General features: G+C 39.2%; 1 protein-coding gene across 3 annotated transcripts in view; it reads right to left on the reverse strand.

Annotated features, from left to right (window-relative positions):
• Positions 1–14539, reverse strand: part of LIN54 (lin-54 homolog (C. elegans)) — a 109819-nt gene that overhangs the window by 20105 nt on the left and 75175 nt on the right. For all 3 annotated transcript variants that reach the window (XM_006877752.1, XM_006877751.1, XM_006877750.1), the window contains 4 exons: positions 11602–11818; positions 3082–3158; positions 2728–2925; positions 609–700 (listed from right to left, as the gene is read on the reverse strand). In XM_006877752.1, the coding sequence (XP_006877814.1) occupies positions 609–700; positions 2728–2925; positions 3082–3158; positions 11602–11818 (584 nt within the window). The remainder of the gene's footprint in view (positions 1–608; positions 701–2727; positions 2926–3081; positions 3159–11601; positions 11819–14539) is intronic.

The raw sequence follows: 14539 nt of genomic DNA on the forward strand, positions 1-14539 counted from the left end.
AAAAAAAAAGAGCTAAAGGGAATAGAGAGAAATACTGTTATCTGATAGTACATGGAGGGGAATGTAATCATTGTGATGAAGCAATTTATATGATTTGTTGAATGTAAAACTGATGATTTGCCCTGTAAACTTACACTCAATCCATAATAAAAACTTAAAGGAAAAACAAAAATAGCAAAAAATTTATTTAGAACTCTCTAGAGAAAGGGAGAAACAATGAAACAAATACAGCAAATTAGTAAATGTGTATACAGGGCATTTGGGAGTTCTTTGTTACTGTAACTTTTTTATAAGTTTGAACTATTTAAAAATAGAAAGCACTTGAGACAGCTTTAAGGGGAAAAACGATTAAATAGGATGTATTTTGAAATAGATATTTTATGTTGCAATTAAGCTGGTACAATAACCTAACTTATATATTGTTGTTGTTACGTGCCGTGGAGTCGGTTCCGACTCACAGTGACCCTGTAGTACAGGGTTTCCGAGGCTGTAAATCGTTATGGGAGCAGAAAGCCTCATCTTTCTCCCGCGGAACAGCTGGCAGTTCGAACTGCTGACCATGAGATTAGCAACCTGATTTGTAACCATATAGTTTTCAAAATACTTACCCATTGATTGGAAGCCTTGCCTGGGTCTGGATACCAGATGTGCCAGTAAAATTAGAGTTGCTTGCTATAGACACATATGAAGACTGCTGCAGCTACATGTAAAGAAAGCAAAGTTTCAGTCACACTTGCAAAATTCATATAATCATCCATTGCTGTTTTTAAGTGCCGTCGGTTCTGACGCATAGCGATCCTGTATAGGGTTTCCGAACAGTAGCTGGTGAGTTTGAACTGCCAACCTTGCAGTTCAACCTTGCAGTTCAGTGCTTATCCTACAGCACCACACCAGGGTCACTAAGAAGCACAATTCTACCGACTATAATAGGGAAAACACAATGGAGAATTTCATATCGACACAATATTTCATAGAGCTCTTTTAAAGACGCTAACAAATAGAGATGAAAAAAACAAGTGAGCATGCTAAAGGGCTACATGATTCAAAATTAGGAGATTATTTCATAGAAAAACATGCACATCATAATTATGGTGGTGATGGTAAATGACTTGGAGTTGGTCCTTACTCCTAGTGACCCCATATAGTGTTTCTGAGGCTGTAAATCTTCATGGGACCAGAAAGCCTCATCTTTCTCCTGCAAATTCGAAGAGCTGATCTTGTGGTTAGCAACCCAACTCATAATCCACTGCCCTACAAGTGCTGCATTTCATAATTGTTGTTACGTGCTGTCAAATCAGTTCCAATTCATAGAGACCCCATGTAGCATTTCTGAGGAGTGCCTGGTGGGTTTGAATCACCAACCTTGTGGCTAGTAGTACAGTGTTTATCCTATAGCACCATATCATATAATTATCACAATTATGTAGTTGTTGTTATAGTGCTGTTGAGTTGGTTTCGACTCACAGCAACCCTGCAATGGGTTTCCGAGGAGCAACTGGTGAGCTTGAACCGCCGACCTTGTGATTCAAACCGACCTTGCAGTCTAATGCGTTAACCTGCAGTGCCATACCAGAACTGCATACTCTGAAAATACTGTAATAACTTTCAACCCAAGCCAGCCTATTGGATAATTCATGGCTTTGACTCTAAAGATGACCAGATGAAGTTTCTGGAGAAATCAGTGAAGCTCTTTTACCTGAAAATGTATCACACATTCTATTTTTCAAGAGTAAATCAGTAAGATGTAATTTATTATATATGCCTGAGTGGGTTTTTTTGTTTGTGTGTTTTTTAAAAAAAGCTAAAGTGGATAAAGAGAAATACTTTTAACTGATGGTATATGGAGGGGATTATAATCAATGTAATGAAACAAATTATATGAAGTGTTGAATGTGAAACTGATGATGTGCTCTGTAAACTTTCACTCAATCCACAATAAAAACCTTAAATTAAAAAAAAAAAAAAAAAAGAGTAAATCAGTAGCAGCATATTTATGTGTGAAGGAGAGATTTAATACAGCCATAGTCTTTTCTAAATTAATTTGGGCTCTGCTGATTCTAACGTCAACCAATCTCTCTTCAACCTGAATAATCCTGGCCTCTCACCAGGCTGCTCTCAGCAACTAATTGTTTGATCTATACATCCGATGTGTGCTATCAATTTCTAAAAGCTAAAGATACCAAGAAATTTTAATTAACTTTTTAAGACTTTTCAAGTTGGAAAAAGTCATTTTAACACTGAGGTACATGATTTTCGTGACTAGCTTCAGAATATGAGACTTCTTAAGATCCCTGGGCGGCACAAATGGTTAAGTTATTGACTACTAACTGAAAGGCTGGCAATGTGAACCGACTCAGAGGCTCCTTGGAAGAAAGTCCTGGCAAGCTGCTTCTGAAAAGTCAAAGCCTTGAAAAACGCTATGGGGGTACAGCTCTATTTTGCAACACATGGGGTCTCCATGAGTCAGATTCGACTCAACAGTGGTGGTGGTGACTGTGTGCCGTGGAGTTGGTTCTGACTCATAGCGACCCTGTACAGGGTTTCCGAGGCTGTAAATTTTTATGGGAGCAGAAAGCCTCATCTTTCTCCTGTGGAACAGCTGGTAGTTTCGAACTGCTGACCTTGCGGTTTGCAGCCCGATTTGTAACCACTATGCTCTTTTTTAAAAAGACTTCTTGGATCTAACTATCCTTTTTAAAATGGAATGCCTTGATTTTTTCCACATACCTGAGTAACATATTGAGCTGGAAGCACTGCATAACCCACATTCCCTGTTCCTGGAGCTGGTGCCAGCACAGTGCCTGGTGGAAGGTTAGTGAGGTTGGGCTGGATCTGTGGCAGTGGTGTGGCAGGCATGATAAGTCGTTGCTGGGGCTGGCTAGTAGTAACTATTTGTGAAGTTGGATTGATTGGTTTGGGAACAACCTAAAGAGAAAGGAAGTATATCAATGACTATAAAAATAAATTTTACAACTGCTCAATTCAATATAACTCTCTTATACCTAAATCTGAACTTTCAGTTTTTCAAAGTAAATTATATACTTGGGAGAGCTTGAGAAAAGGAAGTTATGTGATGCTCACTTGTTTGACGGTAGTCTGTGCTGGGACAATTGGAACTGACATCCGCACTGGCGTTGCATTAACCACCACTGGCTTGGCTTTAAAAAGAAAAAAGAAAAAAAAACCTCTGAAATAATTGCAACAATTTTTTATGAAAAGTTATAATCCTTCTTTATCTGTTTAGTTAATGAGTAGATGCAATTATTTATAGAAGAAGTATTTAAAACACTTAAGAATACTTTAGCTCTCCTAGATTATTATCCTCATGAGTGAGCTTAAAGAATTCCATTTGTTTCCTATTTAGAGTAATAGTTAATCAGGATAGTTACCTTTCATAATTCCTTAATCCATATATAGGAAACTTACATCTAAGGCAGCTATAACCTATCTACTTTATGAGGGAGTATGTGCAGATTGAAGACACACTTTTGAAAGTATTTTTTATATACTCACTATTAAATCCAGCCAAATGGAACATTGTAAAATAAATGGACCGCCATTCACGAACCTAAATAGCAACACCATTCTACACTATTTCTAATTGTTGTGTCTCTACTTAAACCAGAAAAAATACTTATGATTACTATTAATGTTATTAAAGAGGTAGCACAGTGACTTATGAGTTGGGCTGATAACTGCAAGGTCAGCAGTTTGAATCTACCAGCTGTTTCTCAGGAAAAAGAAGAGGCTTTCTGCTCCCGTAAAGATTTATAGCCTTGGAACCCTATATAGGGTCACTATGTGTCAGAATCAACTCAACGGCACACAATCACCACCACTACCATTATTATTATGGTATAATTCAATATTTATAGAATCTATAAAAAGGCATCACAGCCTAAATATTAAGAATAAAGGCTATGAAACCATAAAACCCTAGGGGTTCAAATCCTAGTTCTGCCACTTTCCACCTATCTATTTTACCCATTTCTCTATTTGCAGTAAAAGTATGACAAGAGAATCAATCTTACAAATAGATGATGCTCTTATTGTTAAGTTTCATGGAGTAGGTTCCGACTCATAGCAACCCTGTATAGGGTTTCCAAGGCTGTGTACATCATTGAGAGAGCAAAAACCTCCATCTTTCTTTAATGGAGCGCCTTGTGGACTCGAACTGCCGACCTTTTGGTTTAAAGTCTAGTGCTATCCTAAAAAGCAACTGCGCATCTTCTACGTAGATGTTGCTTGTTGTTGTTAAGTGCCGTTGAATCAGTTCCGACTCATAGCGACCTTGTATAGGGTTTTCAAGGAACATCTGGTGGGTATGAACCACAGACCTTGTGGTTCAAACTAACCTTGTGCATTATCCTGCAGCACCACACCAGTAGATAAAAGATGCTGATTTGTGAATGTTGACTAAAACAGTGCCTAACAAATAGTAAGTGTTGAATAATGCTACCTGACATTATTGTTGTAAATGTTGTTATATAAATGACATTGTGGACATTGTTCCCGTGAACTAACATACAAAACACCTAATAGGTTAAATCAGGCAAGCACTCAAATATGATAAATACCATTAAAGAAGACAGAGCACTGTGGGAATCCACAGGAAAGAGAACATACAACTGAGAGGCCCACAGGATGGGACTCTGGAGAGTGCATGGAGGGCATAGTGTTTGAGAAGAGTCCTGAACAGTGAGCAGCTGAAGAAAAGGCACACAGACTGGAGGAAGGCATTGAAGACAGAGACAGAAGCAGCTAGCTGTGCAGCAGCAAGAATTCTTCACAAAGCACTGATGACCAGACTGCTCTGGCTGGAGCCTAGGGTGAAAGAAGGCAAACGGAGGCAAAAAGAGATACTGTAGTTGTTTTGTTGAGGACCATGACTGTTTGAAAGTTAGAATGGAAATCTGTATTTTTAATTCACTAGATAATGAGATGTTTTTGAAAGTTTTTAAGTATAGATAGGTTATTAGAACACCACAAAAAGAAATTGTATTTGGCAGCAGTAAAACAGGTGGTATTGCAAGAATGAGACAAGCCCAAAGAGTATCACATTAGTCTGTGCAAATAAAATGAGGGTCTAATCTGGGGTAATAAGGGGAATGAAAAGGACAGAGCAGATGCAAGAGATATATAGTGGAGGGGAAAGTAACCCAAATGGTAAAGATTGGAGGCATCCAACCCTGTTACCATGGAGTTGATTCCCACTCCCAGCGACCCTACAGGGCAGAGGTGAACTGCTCCTTAGGGAGTCTAAGAATGTAAATCTTCACAGGGAGCAGACAGCCACATTGTCTCCCACAGAGCGGCTCGTGGGTTTGAACCACAAACCTTGAGGTTAGCAGCTCACTGCACCACCAAGGCCTCCTTATTATAGATACAAGGGGAGAAAAATAAGTCATTCGAAGGTAAATGAAGTTATTATAACTAAAAAGTCACAGATGAACAGATCTGAATGGAAGATGAAAGCTGATGTGGAGAGATGCTGTGATGGAACACAGGCAGGAGGCTGGCAGAAGACTTATGCTTAGACCAAAAGACCTGCCCTGTGTACACTGCTCAGAGCCATTTCTACAGTCTAACGGAGGGATTCAAGAAGACAAGGACGTGGCTTCGGACTGGACTATACTTAAGGTAAGATTGGATCCTGGCCTGAAAGAGAGAGATTGAGGATTGACCTAATGCTATCTAGACTGCTCTGAATAATCAAGGAAAACAGTGGATTTTCTTGGCTAGAAAGACTGCTTCACTGCTAACTTATTTTTTACTTTTGCTGGGAATGGAGTCACTGATGGCTAGAGACAAAAAGTTGAAAATCTTAGATGAGGAAAAGAGAATATCACAGAGAATAATCTGATCTAAAATGGAACAGGCCCCTGAAGCAAAATAACAAGTTACAAGTGGAGCAGGAAATCGGGAGACCCCCATAAAAGACTATAGGATTAGACAGCAGTGGTTGCTTGACTCTGTGAATATACTAAAAAAACACTGAATTGTACCTTTTTAAGTGGTGAGCCTTAGGGCTTGTTAATTATATACCAATAAAGTTGTTATGGAATCCTGGTGTGGCGCTGTGGGATGGTGTCGCACTGTGGGTTAATGCACCAGACTACAAAGCCGTTTGAACTGCAAGGTTGGTGGTTCAAGCTCACCAGCGGATCCTCAGAAACCCTATACAGGATCGCCATGGTTCGGAACCAACTCAACGGCACTTCACAACAAAAACAGAGTTGTTATGAGAGCACAGTGGCTTTGCAGGATAACCGGACTGCTAACCACAAGGTCTACAGTTTAAGTCTACCAGCTCATCCACGGAAGATGAGATTTTCTGCTCTCATAAAGATTTATGACCTCAGAAACCCTATACAGGATCACTGAGTTGAAACTAACCCAACAGCACTTAACAACAACAAAATTTGTTATTTAGACAGAGTACAGTCATCCCTCAGTATTGGAGAGGGATTAATTCCAGAACTCCTGGGTGGTACTATTAAGTGCCATCTACCATAACAGCAATCTGATGTAGCAAGCTGGTGGGTTTGAACCACCCTTTTGAGTTAGCAGTCCATTGCTTATTCTACAGCACCATACCAGACCTCCACAACCCCTCAGTTGTTGTTGTTAAGTGCCGTCGAGTCGGTTCCAACCCATAGCGACCCTGTACAGGGTTTCCGAGGTATACATACCAAAATCAGGGTATACTCAAGTCTCTTATATAAGGCACTGTTGTTGTTGTTGTTAAGGGCTGTAGAGTAGGTTCCGACTCATAGCGACCCTGTTTAGGGTTTCCGAGGAGCAGCCAGTGGGTTTTAACTGCCAACCTTGTGGTTCAAACCAACACTGCAGTTGAGTACTTACCCTGCAGTACCACACCAGGACTCCATAATTTGGCGTAGTATTTGCATATAAACTACACACATACTCCCTCCCATATACTTTAATCATTTCTAGATTACTTAAAATACCAAATACAATTCAAATGCTATGCAAATAGCACTGTAAGTTCCCTTTTAGCCTTTGAGGGATTCCTGCTACCATTTAAGTGCTTTTTAGAAAAATTTTTTCACGGATACAAAGGGTCCACACAACACAAGCAGCAAAGTAACCAGCCAATAGACATATAAGGCTCAATGAGTGTTGGAAAGAGACTGAGGATCTGGAAAACAGTGGAGACTACAGCAGGGTGTGTCTACACATCACTTTATTCATGTGGATTCAGTGCAGAGCAAATTGAAGTTTTGCTTTTTGGAACTTTCTGGAATTTTCCTCCCAAACATTTTTCATCCACAGATACGGAAGACTGACTGTATATGGCCATGGGTTGCAGAAACAGTGACATGATACCTACAAGTGACTTGAAATGGTTTCTGTTTTGATTTTCCTATCGCCTTTGCACTTTAGTCAAGTTATATTGGCTGCTGTTGACTGTCGGTCTCAGCAACGCTTTAAGGAGTTAAAAGATGAGCTGTAGTTTGTGCTTGCTGCAGAGGAGAGTGAACTCCCTGCTCCCTGCAGTGGTCACCCTTCCAAGAACACAGAGTAAGAAGTTTGAAGTTGGTGTATGATGCAGTAAATTACTTCATGTAGCCCTTCTAGCCATACTCTTTGTAACTCACACAGAATGACTGAGTGGGACTATGAAAACAGGTGTATGGAATCTGTGACTCTTGGGGTTATGTGTCAACTTGCCTAGACCATGATCCCCAGTACTGTGTGGTGAGCAAAGAGAAGGGACCTGACTACCCTCAAGAAAGAAGACCAGGAGCATGTCTTTTGGACCTGGGATTCCTGTGTTGAGAACCTCCTAGACTTAAAAACCAGTAAGAGTGGTAGTACCAGAGACAGCGAGGTTGAGCGAGAAGCAGCAGCAAAGGCAGCAGAACCGGGAGATCAGCAGGAACCAGTGCAATGGGCTTCTTGGTCTATAGGGCAAGGAAGTTGAGAGCTTTGGGCAGAAGGCTTCCTGCTGGAGTGATGTGCCTCTGGGCAATTGCTAGTGGAGTCAGAAGAGCTTTGTAACATTTGTCTGAGCAGAACAGAGGTTGCGCCAAGTGGCCATAGAGAGAAGTCTGCAATTATGACTGAAAAGAGATTGCCCTGACCAAAAAAGGTTCATTCTGGACCTTGAATTGCACTGTTACCTCATTAACTCCATACTAATGAACATTGTCTGTGCCTTTTGTGGCCATTCCAATGTATTATTAAACCCAGCAGAAGGAGGGACACCTGGTGCTAAAATTGGTAAACTAGTTGAAGAGTAGGTATGTGTCAGCCTTGAACTATTGATCTTGATTCTTCTCCCCACTTACGAAGTGAGAGGAAGTCAGATACCCTTGCCACATCATTTTTACAGAGAACAATAACCAGGAAAATGTAATTATTTCCTGGTGGTCCTGAGATACAAAGGAGAAGGGGTATAGCCTGCCTTCAGTCACTTCAAATGGTGGGCTAAACAGTGGGCTCATGATTTCATTTGGATAATAAGGAAAAGGTAAATAACTCTCCACCTTCCTCTTGTTGTTGTTGTTGTTATGTGCCGTGGAGTCAGTTCCGACTCATAGCGACCTTGTACAGAGTTTCCGAGGCTGTAAATCCTTATGGGAACAGAAAGCCTCATCTTTCTCTCGCGGAACAGCTGGTAGTTTCTAATTGCTGACCTGCGATTCACAGCCCAATTCGTAACCACTATGCTACCAGAGCTCCCACCTTCCTCTACACACTGGAAATTCTGTAGGTTTCAGTAGGCTTGACATCTATATGTGGAGTTTTACTGAAGCCTTTGGGATGGAGAAAACACTACTCCAGTTTTCATAGAAGTTGGCATTATCTTTTATTTTTTGGTCTTAAAGAATTCTTAGAACAGGAATTCTGCACAATGCCTTTGGAACAGATTCCTCCCCAAGTTTCAGAAACCATTATCTGCAAGAGTGAAGTTTTCTTAATTCCTTAAACATATCCCCACCTCCCTTAGCAAGATGGCAGGAGATTATATCCTGAAGAGGTTAATCAAGTCCCTTCTGAGCCTCTCTGCTTGTTGTCAGCTATCAGGCCAACAATTAATAAGGGAGAGCTTTTGAACATTATTTTTGGGGCAGAAAATGTACAAGATAAGCCCAATTTCCTTTGGTATAGTTAAGTAAATTCCTCATCAGAAATCAGGTTTTTAAAAAGACATATTAATACAGTTGATGAGCTAAAGTACATATTTAGTGTATATATGATTGTTAAAATTAAATTTAACTCATTATTTCCATGAAACAATATATGTACATATATCCATCATTTTTATGGGACAAGAAAGAAAAATATATGATGATAATAAAGGAAGTCACATGTGTGTAAGTAAAAGGCTATAGAGACAGGATGGTGAAAAAGGTGGAGAAATGAAGGTGAGAACACAGAGGGAAAGCTGAAGGTGCAAAGCAAAAAAGGGAGAGGCAAGATTGCAGAAGTAGGGACAAGGGTTGCCGAAGTTAAAGAGAAGCAGAACGGCAGAGAGAGGCAGGCAGACAGACAGATAAAGTTGGAAAAGAAGGCACCAGGAAACACAAAATAATTATGACATGCCCAGCCATTCCTCTACTCTTCCTAGATCTTATCTTTTCTACTATACCAAAGACTTAATTCTTACTAAGATTCAATTAGTATTAACTTTACACTAGAAGTGGAGACCCAGCATTATGTACAAGCAGAAATATATACATATAAAATAAATCAACTGTATCTAATGACTGTTTTACATCTCCATGTCACCTAAGTACAATGGACTTGTAGCAGAATATAAAACTTGACTCCCTTCGTCAGCAATAAACAAGCTTCATGTTTTTCTCAGTAAGAATACGATGATAAAAGAACACCCTTTTAAATTCCTTTTAATAAGAGGAAATATTAAGTGCCATTGAACTGGTTCCAATTCACAGAGACCCTCTACAGGGTTTCTGAGGAGCGGCTGGTGAGCTTAAACTGCCGACCTTGCAGTTAGCAGGTCAAAGCAATCCTACAGCGCCACACCAGGACTCCAAGGAGGAATTAGAAACCATAATTACTTGATATTATACACTAATATATTCTCCCATGCTTTCTCATCTCCTCTGTTCAGCAACTAAGAAAAAAAATACTCTCAGCATTTAAAGAGACCAGCAGCCTAAGTGCTGGACCTGAACTGTTTTTTAATCTGGAAAAAAAAAAAAAAAAGGTGTGTGGGGTGGGGGTGGGCAGGGGGTTCTTCACAGACTGCCTCAGGTGAAACAGCTATCAGCAATAGATAGCTCCAAATTCCTGACCTCTTAATTGAAAACAACAGTAACTAACTGGCCTTTAATTCTTTATTTCCTTCCAGTAAACAATAAATCATTCACATGCTATCAACTACTTTCTGACTTCACTGGATTAGACAACAACTTTCCAAGGGAAAGATTATGTTCTAACTGCAAAGTGCCGGATTCGGATAGTATCCTGATCCTTTCACACCATTTCATTTTTTTAAAAAAAGTATATAAACATGGAGTAGGAGTCCTAGTATGGCATTGTACGATAGGCACTAGACTGCTAGTCACAAGGCTGATGGTTCAAATCCACCAGTGGCTCCTCAAAAACACTATACGGAGTTGCTATGAATCAAGTCTTCGACAGCACTTAAGAACAACAAAACATAGAGAAAGATGATGTTGTTTGTATCTGTTGTACTATGGTTGTTGTTAAATGCCTTTGAGTTGGTTTCAACTAATAGCAACCCTGCTTAACAGTTTCCAAGGAGCACTAGTGGGTCTGAACCATCAACCTTACGGTTAGCTGTCCCATGCTTATCCTACAATGCCATACCAGGATACCATACTACGTGGTTGGTTGGTTGGTTATGTGCCGTGGAGTCGGTTCCGACTCATAGTAACCCTGTACAGGGTTTCCGAGGCTGTAAATCTTTACGGGAACAGAAAGCCTCATCTTTTTCCCGTGGAACAGCTGGTAGTTTTGAACTGCTGACCTTGTGGTTCACAGCCCAATTCGTAACCACTACGCTACCAGAGCTCCATGTACTATGTGGTAGGAAGGGTTAAACATAGAAAATGGTAGGACTACAAACAGGAATATCCTCTAGAAAAAACTACAACTGAGGGAAAGGTTAGGATATTTAATCACCTTCTCTTAGAAGTTATAGATTAAAAATAGGTAAAGGATGAATGTGATGTAAGGTTTATATTTATAATTTATATATTACCTACTTATTTCAACTGACCAAAACAATCAAGAGACTTTATAGTTTAGAAAAATAAGATAAGCAATCTTGTTGCATCTTAATCTAGTCCACCTAAGATCACTAGCATAAATAGTAGGTTTAAGATCACCAATAAAATGGCTAACCACATTTTGATAAGGAATTATGATTATCTGTGTACCAGTTTCTAACAGAATGAAATACCACAGTTATATACAACTATGCCTCTATTTCACTGCCTTCTACAACAGCTGCTGATTCAAACTCTCAGCTGAAATGCCACACTTAATCAGGATTTCAGCAAGTAAAGGACCAAAGTTCTTAATAATGTTAAAAACATTAATAACTGTTTAAAAAAAAAAAAAAAAAAAAAGGTTACTAACCTTGCTGAAGAGGCTGAGTGTTTGTACTGGGGTTCTGACTAACTGGCTGGGTTGAGCTACTGGCTGTTGTGGCAGTAACAAGTCGGACATAATGAAACTTGCTTCCAGGCACTTGAATCTGCTGGACATTGGGAGCAGTTGCCAGAGGAATAATTGTCTTAAACTGTGATGTGCTCACGCCTCCAACAGTGATGGTCTGCACAGCTGATTTCACTGCCTATTAAACAATACAACATTGCTATCATTAATCTGGGATTTAACTTCCCTATTCTTTTTTACTTATGACAGTTGCTCAAGTAAAAAAGTATGTTCCTTTATTTCATCAACAGCTGTTGAAAGAAACAACCTGTTCAAAGAGAAATGAAAATAGTAGTAATGAACATAGGAGTGAAGTCAAAATTAATGAGTTCTATCTTCCATATCTAACAGTTAACTTCCTTAAAATCCCAGGACAGATGACTTGCTATGAAGAAATTATTACTTAATTTACGAGAACTTAACAGTTTTATTATTATCACTTAAAATAGGTAAGAAATGGATTATTTTAAATCTCCTATCATTAAGCCCCAAATTCCACATAGAGAAGATATATACACATCTGGTTTTATTGCTACCCATCAAATTTAGTATGACAAATTTTATATTCACATATTCTAAAAGAAAGTGACCCCTCCCCCAAAACTCATCTTATATCCTAATTAATTCTCGTCAATTCTGAAGGACTTATAATACTCTCTAGATACAAATGTACCCACTAACATATGGGCAGGGAAACTAATTCAGACCCAAACTCCCTAGATTGTGGTTGTCTAGGGAACTAATAATATCTGGATGAATCATATCTGAGTGAAAACATTCATTTTAATTATTTTTAATCCTTTCCCTCTGTCAGACAGCAATTTGATTTCCCACAAAGTGAAATGAAACATGGTGATGGTGGTGGTTGTATGTCATTGAATCAATTCCCACTCAGAGTGACCCTGTATATGCTTTCCGAGGCGGTAAATCTTTACAGGAGCAGAAAGCTGCATCTTTCATCCTCTGAGTGGCAGGTAGATTTGAATTGCTGACCTTGTGGTTAGCAGCCCAACTCCTAACTATTACACTACCGGGGTTCCCTGAAACACGAAGGAGTCTTTGAAATGTCTCCAAATTTAATGTTTAGCCTTTATACAACAGAATAACATGCAAAACAAAGGACTAGTTCTATAGTCACAGCCTCAGAAACCCTGTACAGGGTCACTATGAGTCAGAACCGACTCCATGGCACATCACCATCTATAGTCATATTAAAGGATTAAGCCCCTACCTATTCTTCAAAATACATTCATGAGAATAGACAATTAACATATGAAAGAGAAAATCTATATTCACTAAGTGGATAATACATTTTTAAAGAACAGTTTGGAAGAATATGAACATTTTTATGAACATTGACTAATATAAAACAATTCATATATAATCATTAGGTCCCACTACCATCCAGTTAATTCTGACTCATACAAACCCACAGAACAATGCAAAACTGCCTCATAGTTTCTAAGACTGTAATCTTTACAGAAAGCAGACTGACACATCTTTCTCCATAAGTGGCTAGTGGGTTCAACTGCTGACCTTTTAATTACCAGCCGATCACTTTTACCATTGTGCCACCAAATACACCAAAAATTCAAAATTTAGGCAGTCCCTGGATTATGAATAAATTCCATTCATAAATCTGTCTCTAAGTCAAATTTGTACAGAAGCTTAAACAGTTAAATGTAGTTCATACCTAACAGTTCGTCAAATGTTTTTCCTAGTTATTTAGTATACCTCGTTCTGCAGAGCATTTAAGAGACCCCTTTCAGACATACTAAAACATATTTAACATAGTAATACAGTATGAATAATAATGTTTTGATATGTGCCACAAAGTAGTGTTTTTTATTAGAAAGAATGCATGCACTGTGAATTTTTAATATAATAGGTTTTACAGGGGCGGTTTATAACTGCAGGTTACACATAACTCAAATGTTAGTAACCAGTGACTACCTATAAAGATAAACCTAACAAGAGCTAATGAAGTCAGTGAGTTAATTGGAAATAAGAAGCTTGAGAAAAAAGATAAAATGAGTACATATGGGACCTAATGAAAAACAAAGCAACCTGTGAGACAAATATAGGTTGCCAAAAGCTAGCTCAAAAAGTTGATCTTTTTTCTAACAGTCTTAAGCAATGAAGCTAACAAAGATGATTTTATGGAACAAAGGCATGAGTCTTAGATTTACCAATACAATGCAGAGAGAAAGATCCAGCTAAAACAGTGACTACCAAGGGGATATGCCGGTGGTAGTATACCGTGGAGTCGGTTCCAACTCATAGCGACCCTGTACAGGGTTTCCAAGACTGTAAATCTTTACGGAACAGAAAGCCTCATCTTTCTCTAGCAGAACAGCTGGTAGTTTCGAACTGCTGACCTTGCGGTTCGCAGCCCAATTCATAACCACAAGGGGATATGCTAGACCAGTACAATTCAAGGCAGAGAGGTTAGCTCAGAAGGCTATGGCAATTGCGTTCTAGAATTCCAAAGGGGTAGTCCTGGTGTAGCATTGTGGGCTAATGCGTCAGACTGAAAAGTCAGTTTGAACTGCAAGGTCAGTGGTTCAAGCTCATAAGCTGCTCCTTGGAAACTCTACACAGGTTCACTATGGGTCGGAATCGACTTGATGGCACTTAACAACAACAACAATGTTAATAGGAGGAGCCATGGTAGCGTAGTGGTTACACCTTGGTGTGCTAACTAAAAGGTCAGCTACATCTCAAGAGAACCATGAGGAGCAGGAACCAAATCAACGGCACACCACCACCACAAATCTTAATAGATATTCTCCAAAGAGACAAGATGACCACAAGACCTGATCGTGAAGTTTTTTTTTTTTTTTTAATTTTTTATTGGATT

The sequence above is a fragment of the Chrysochloris asiatica genome, unplaced genomic scaffold, assembly GCF_000296735.1.
Source record: "Chrysochloris asiatica unplaced genomic scaffold, ChrAsi1.0 scaffold00588, whole genome shotgun sequence".
In the NCBI taxonomy this organism is placed as follows: domain Eukaryota; kingdom Metazoa; phylum Chordata; class Mammalia; order Afrosoricida; family Chrysochloridae; genus Chrysochloris; species Chrysochloris asiatica.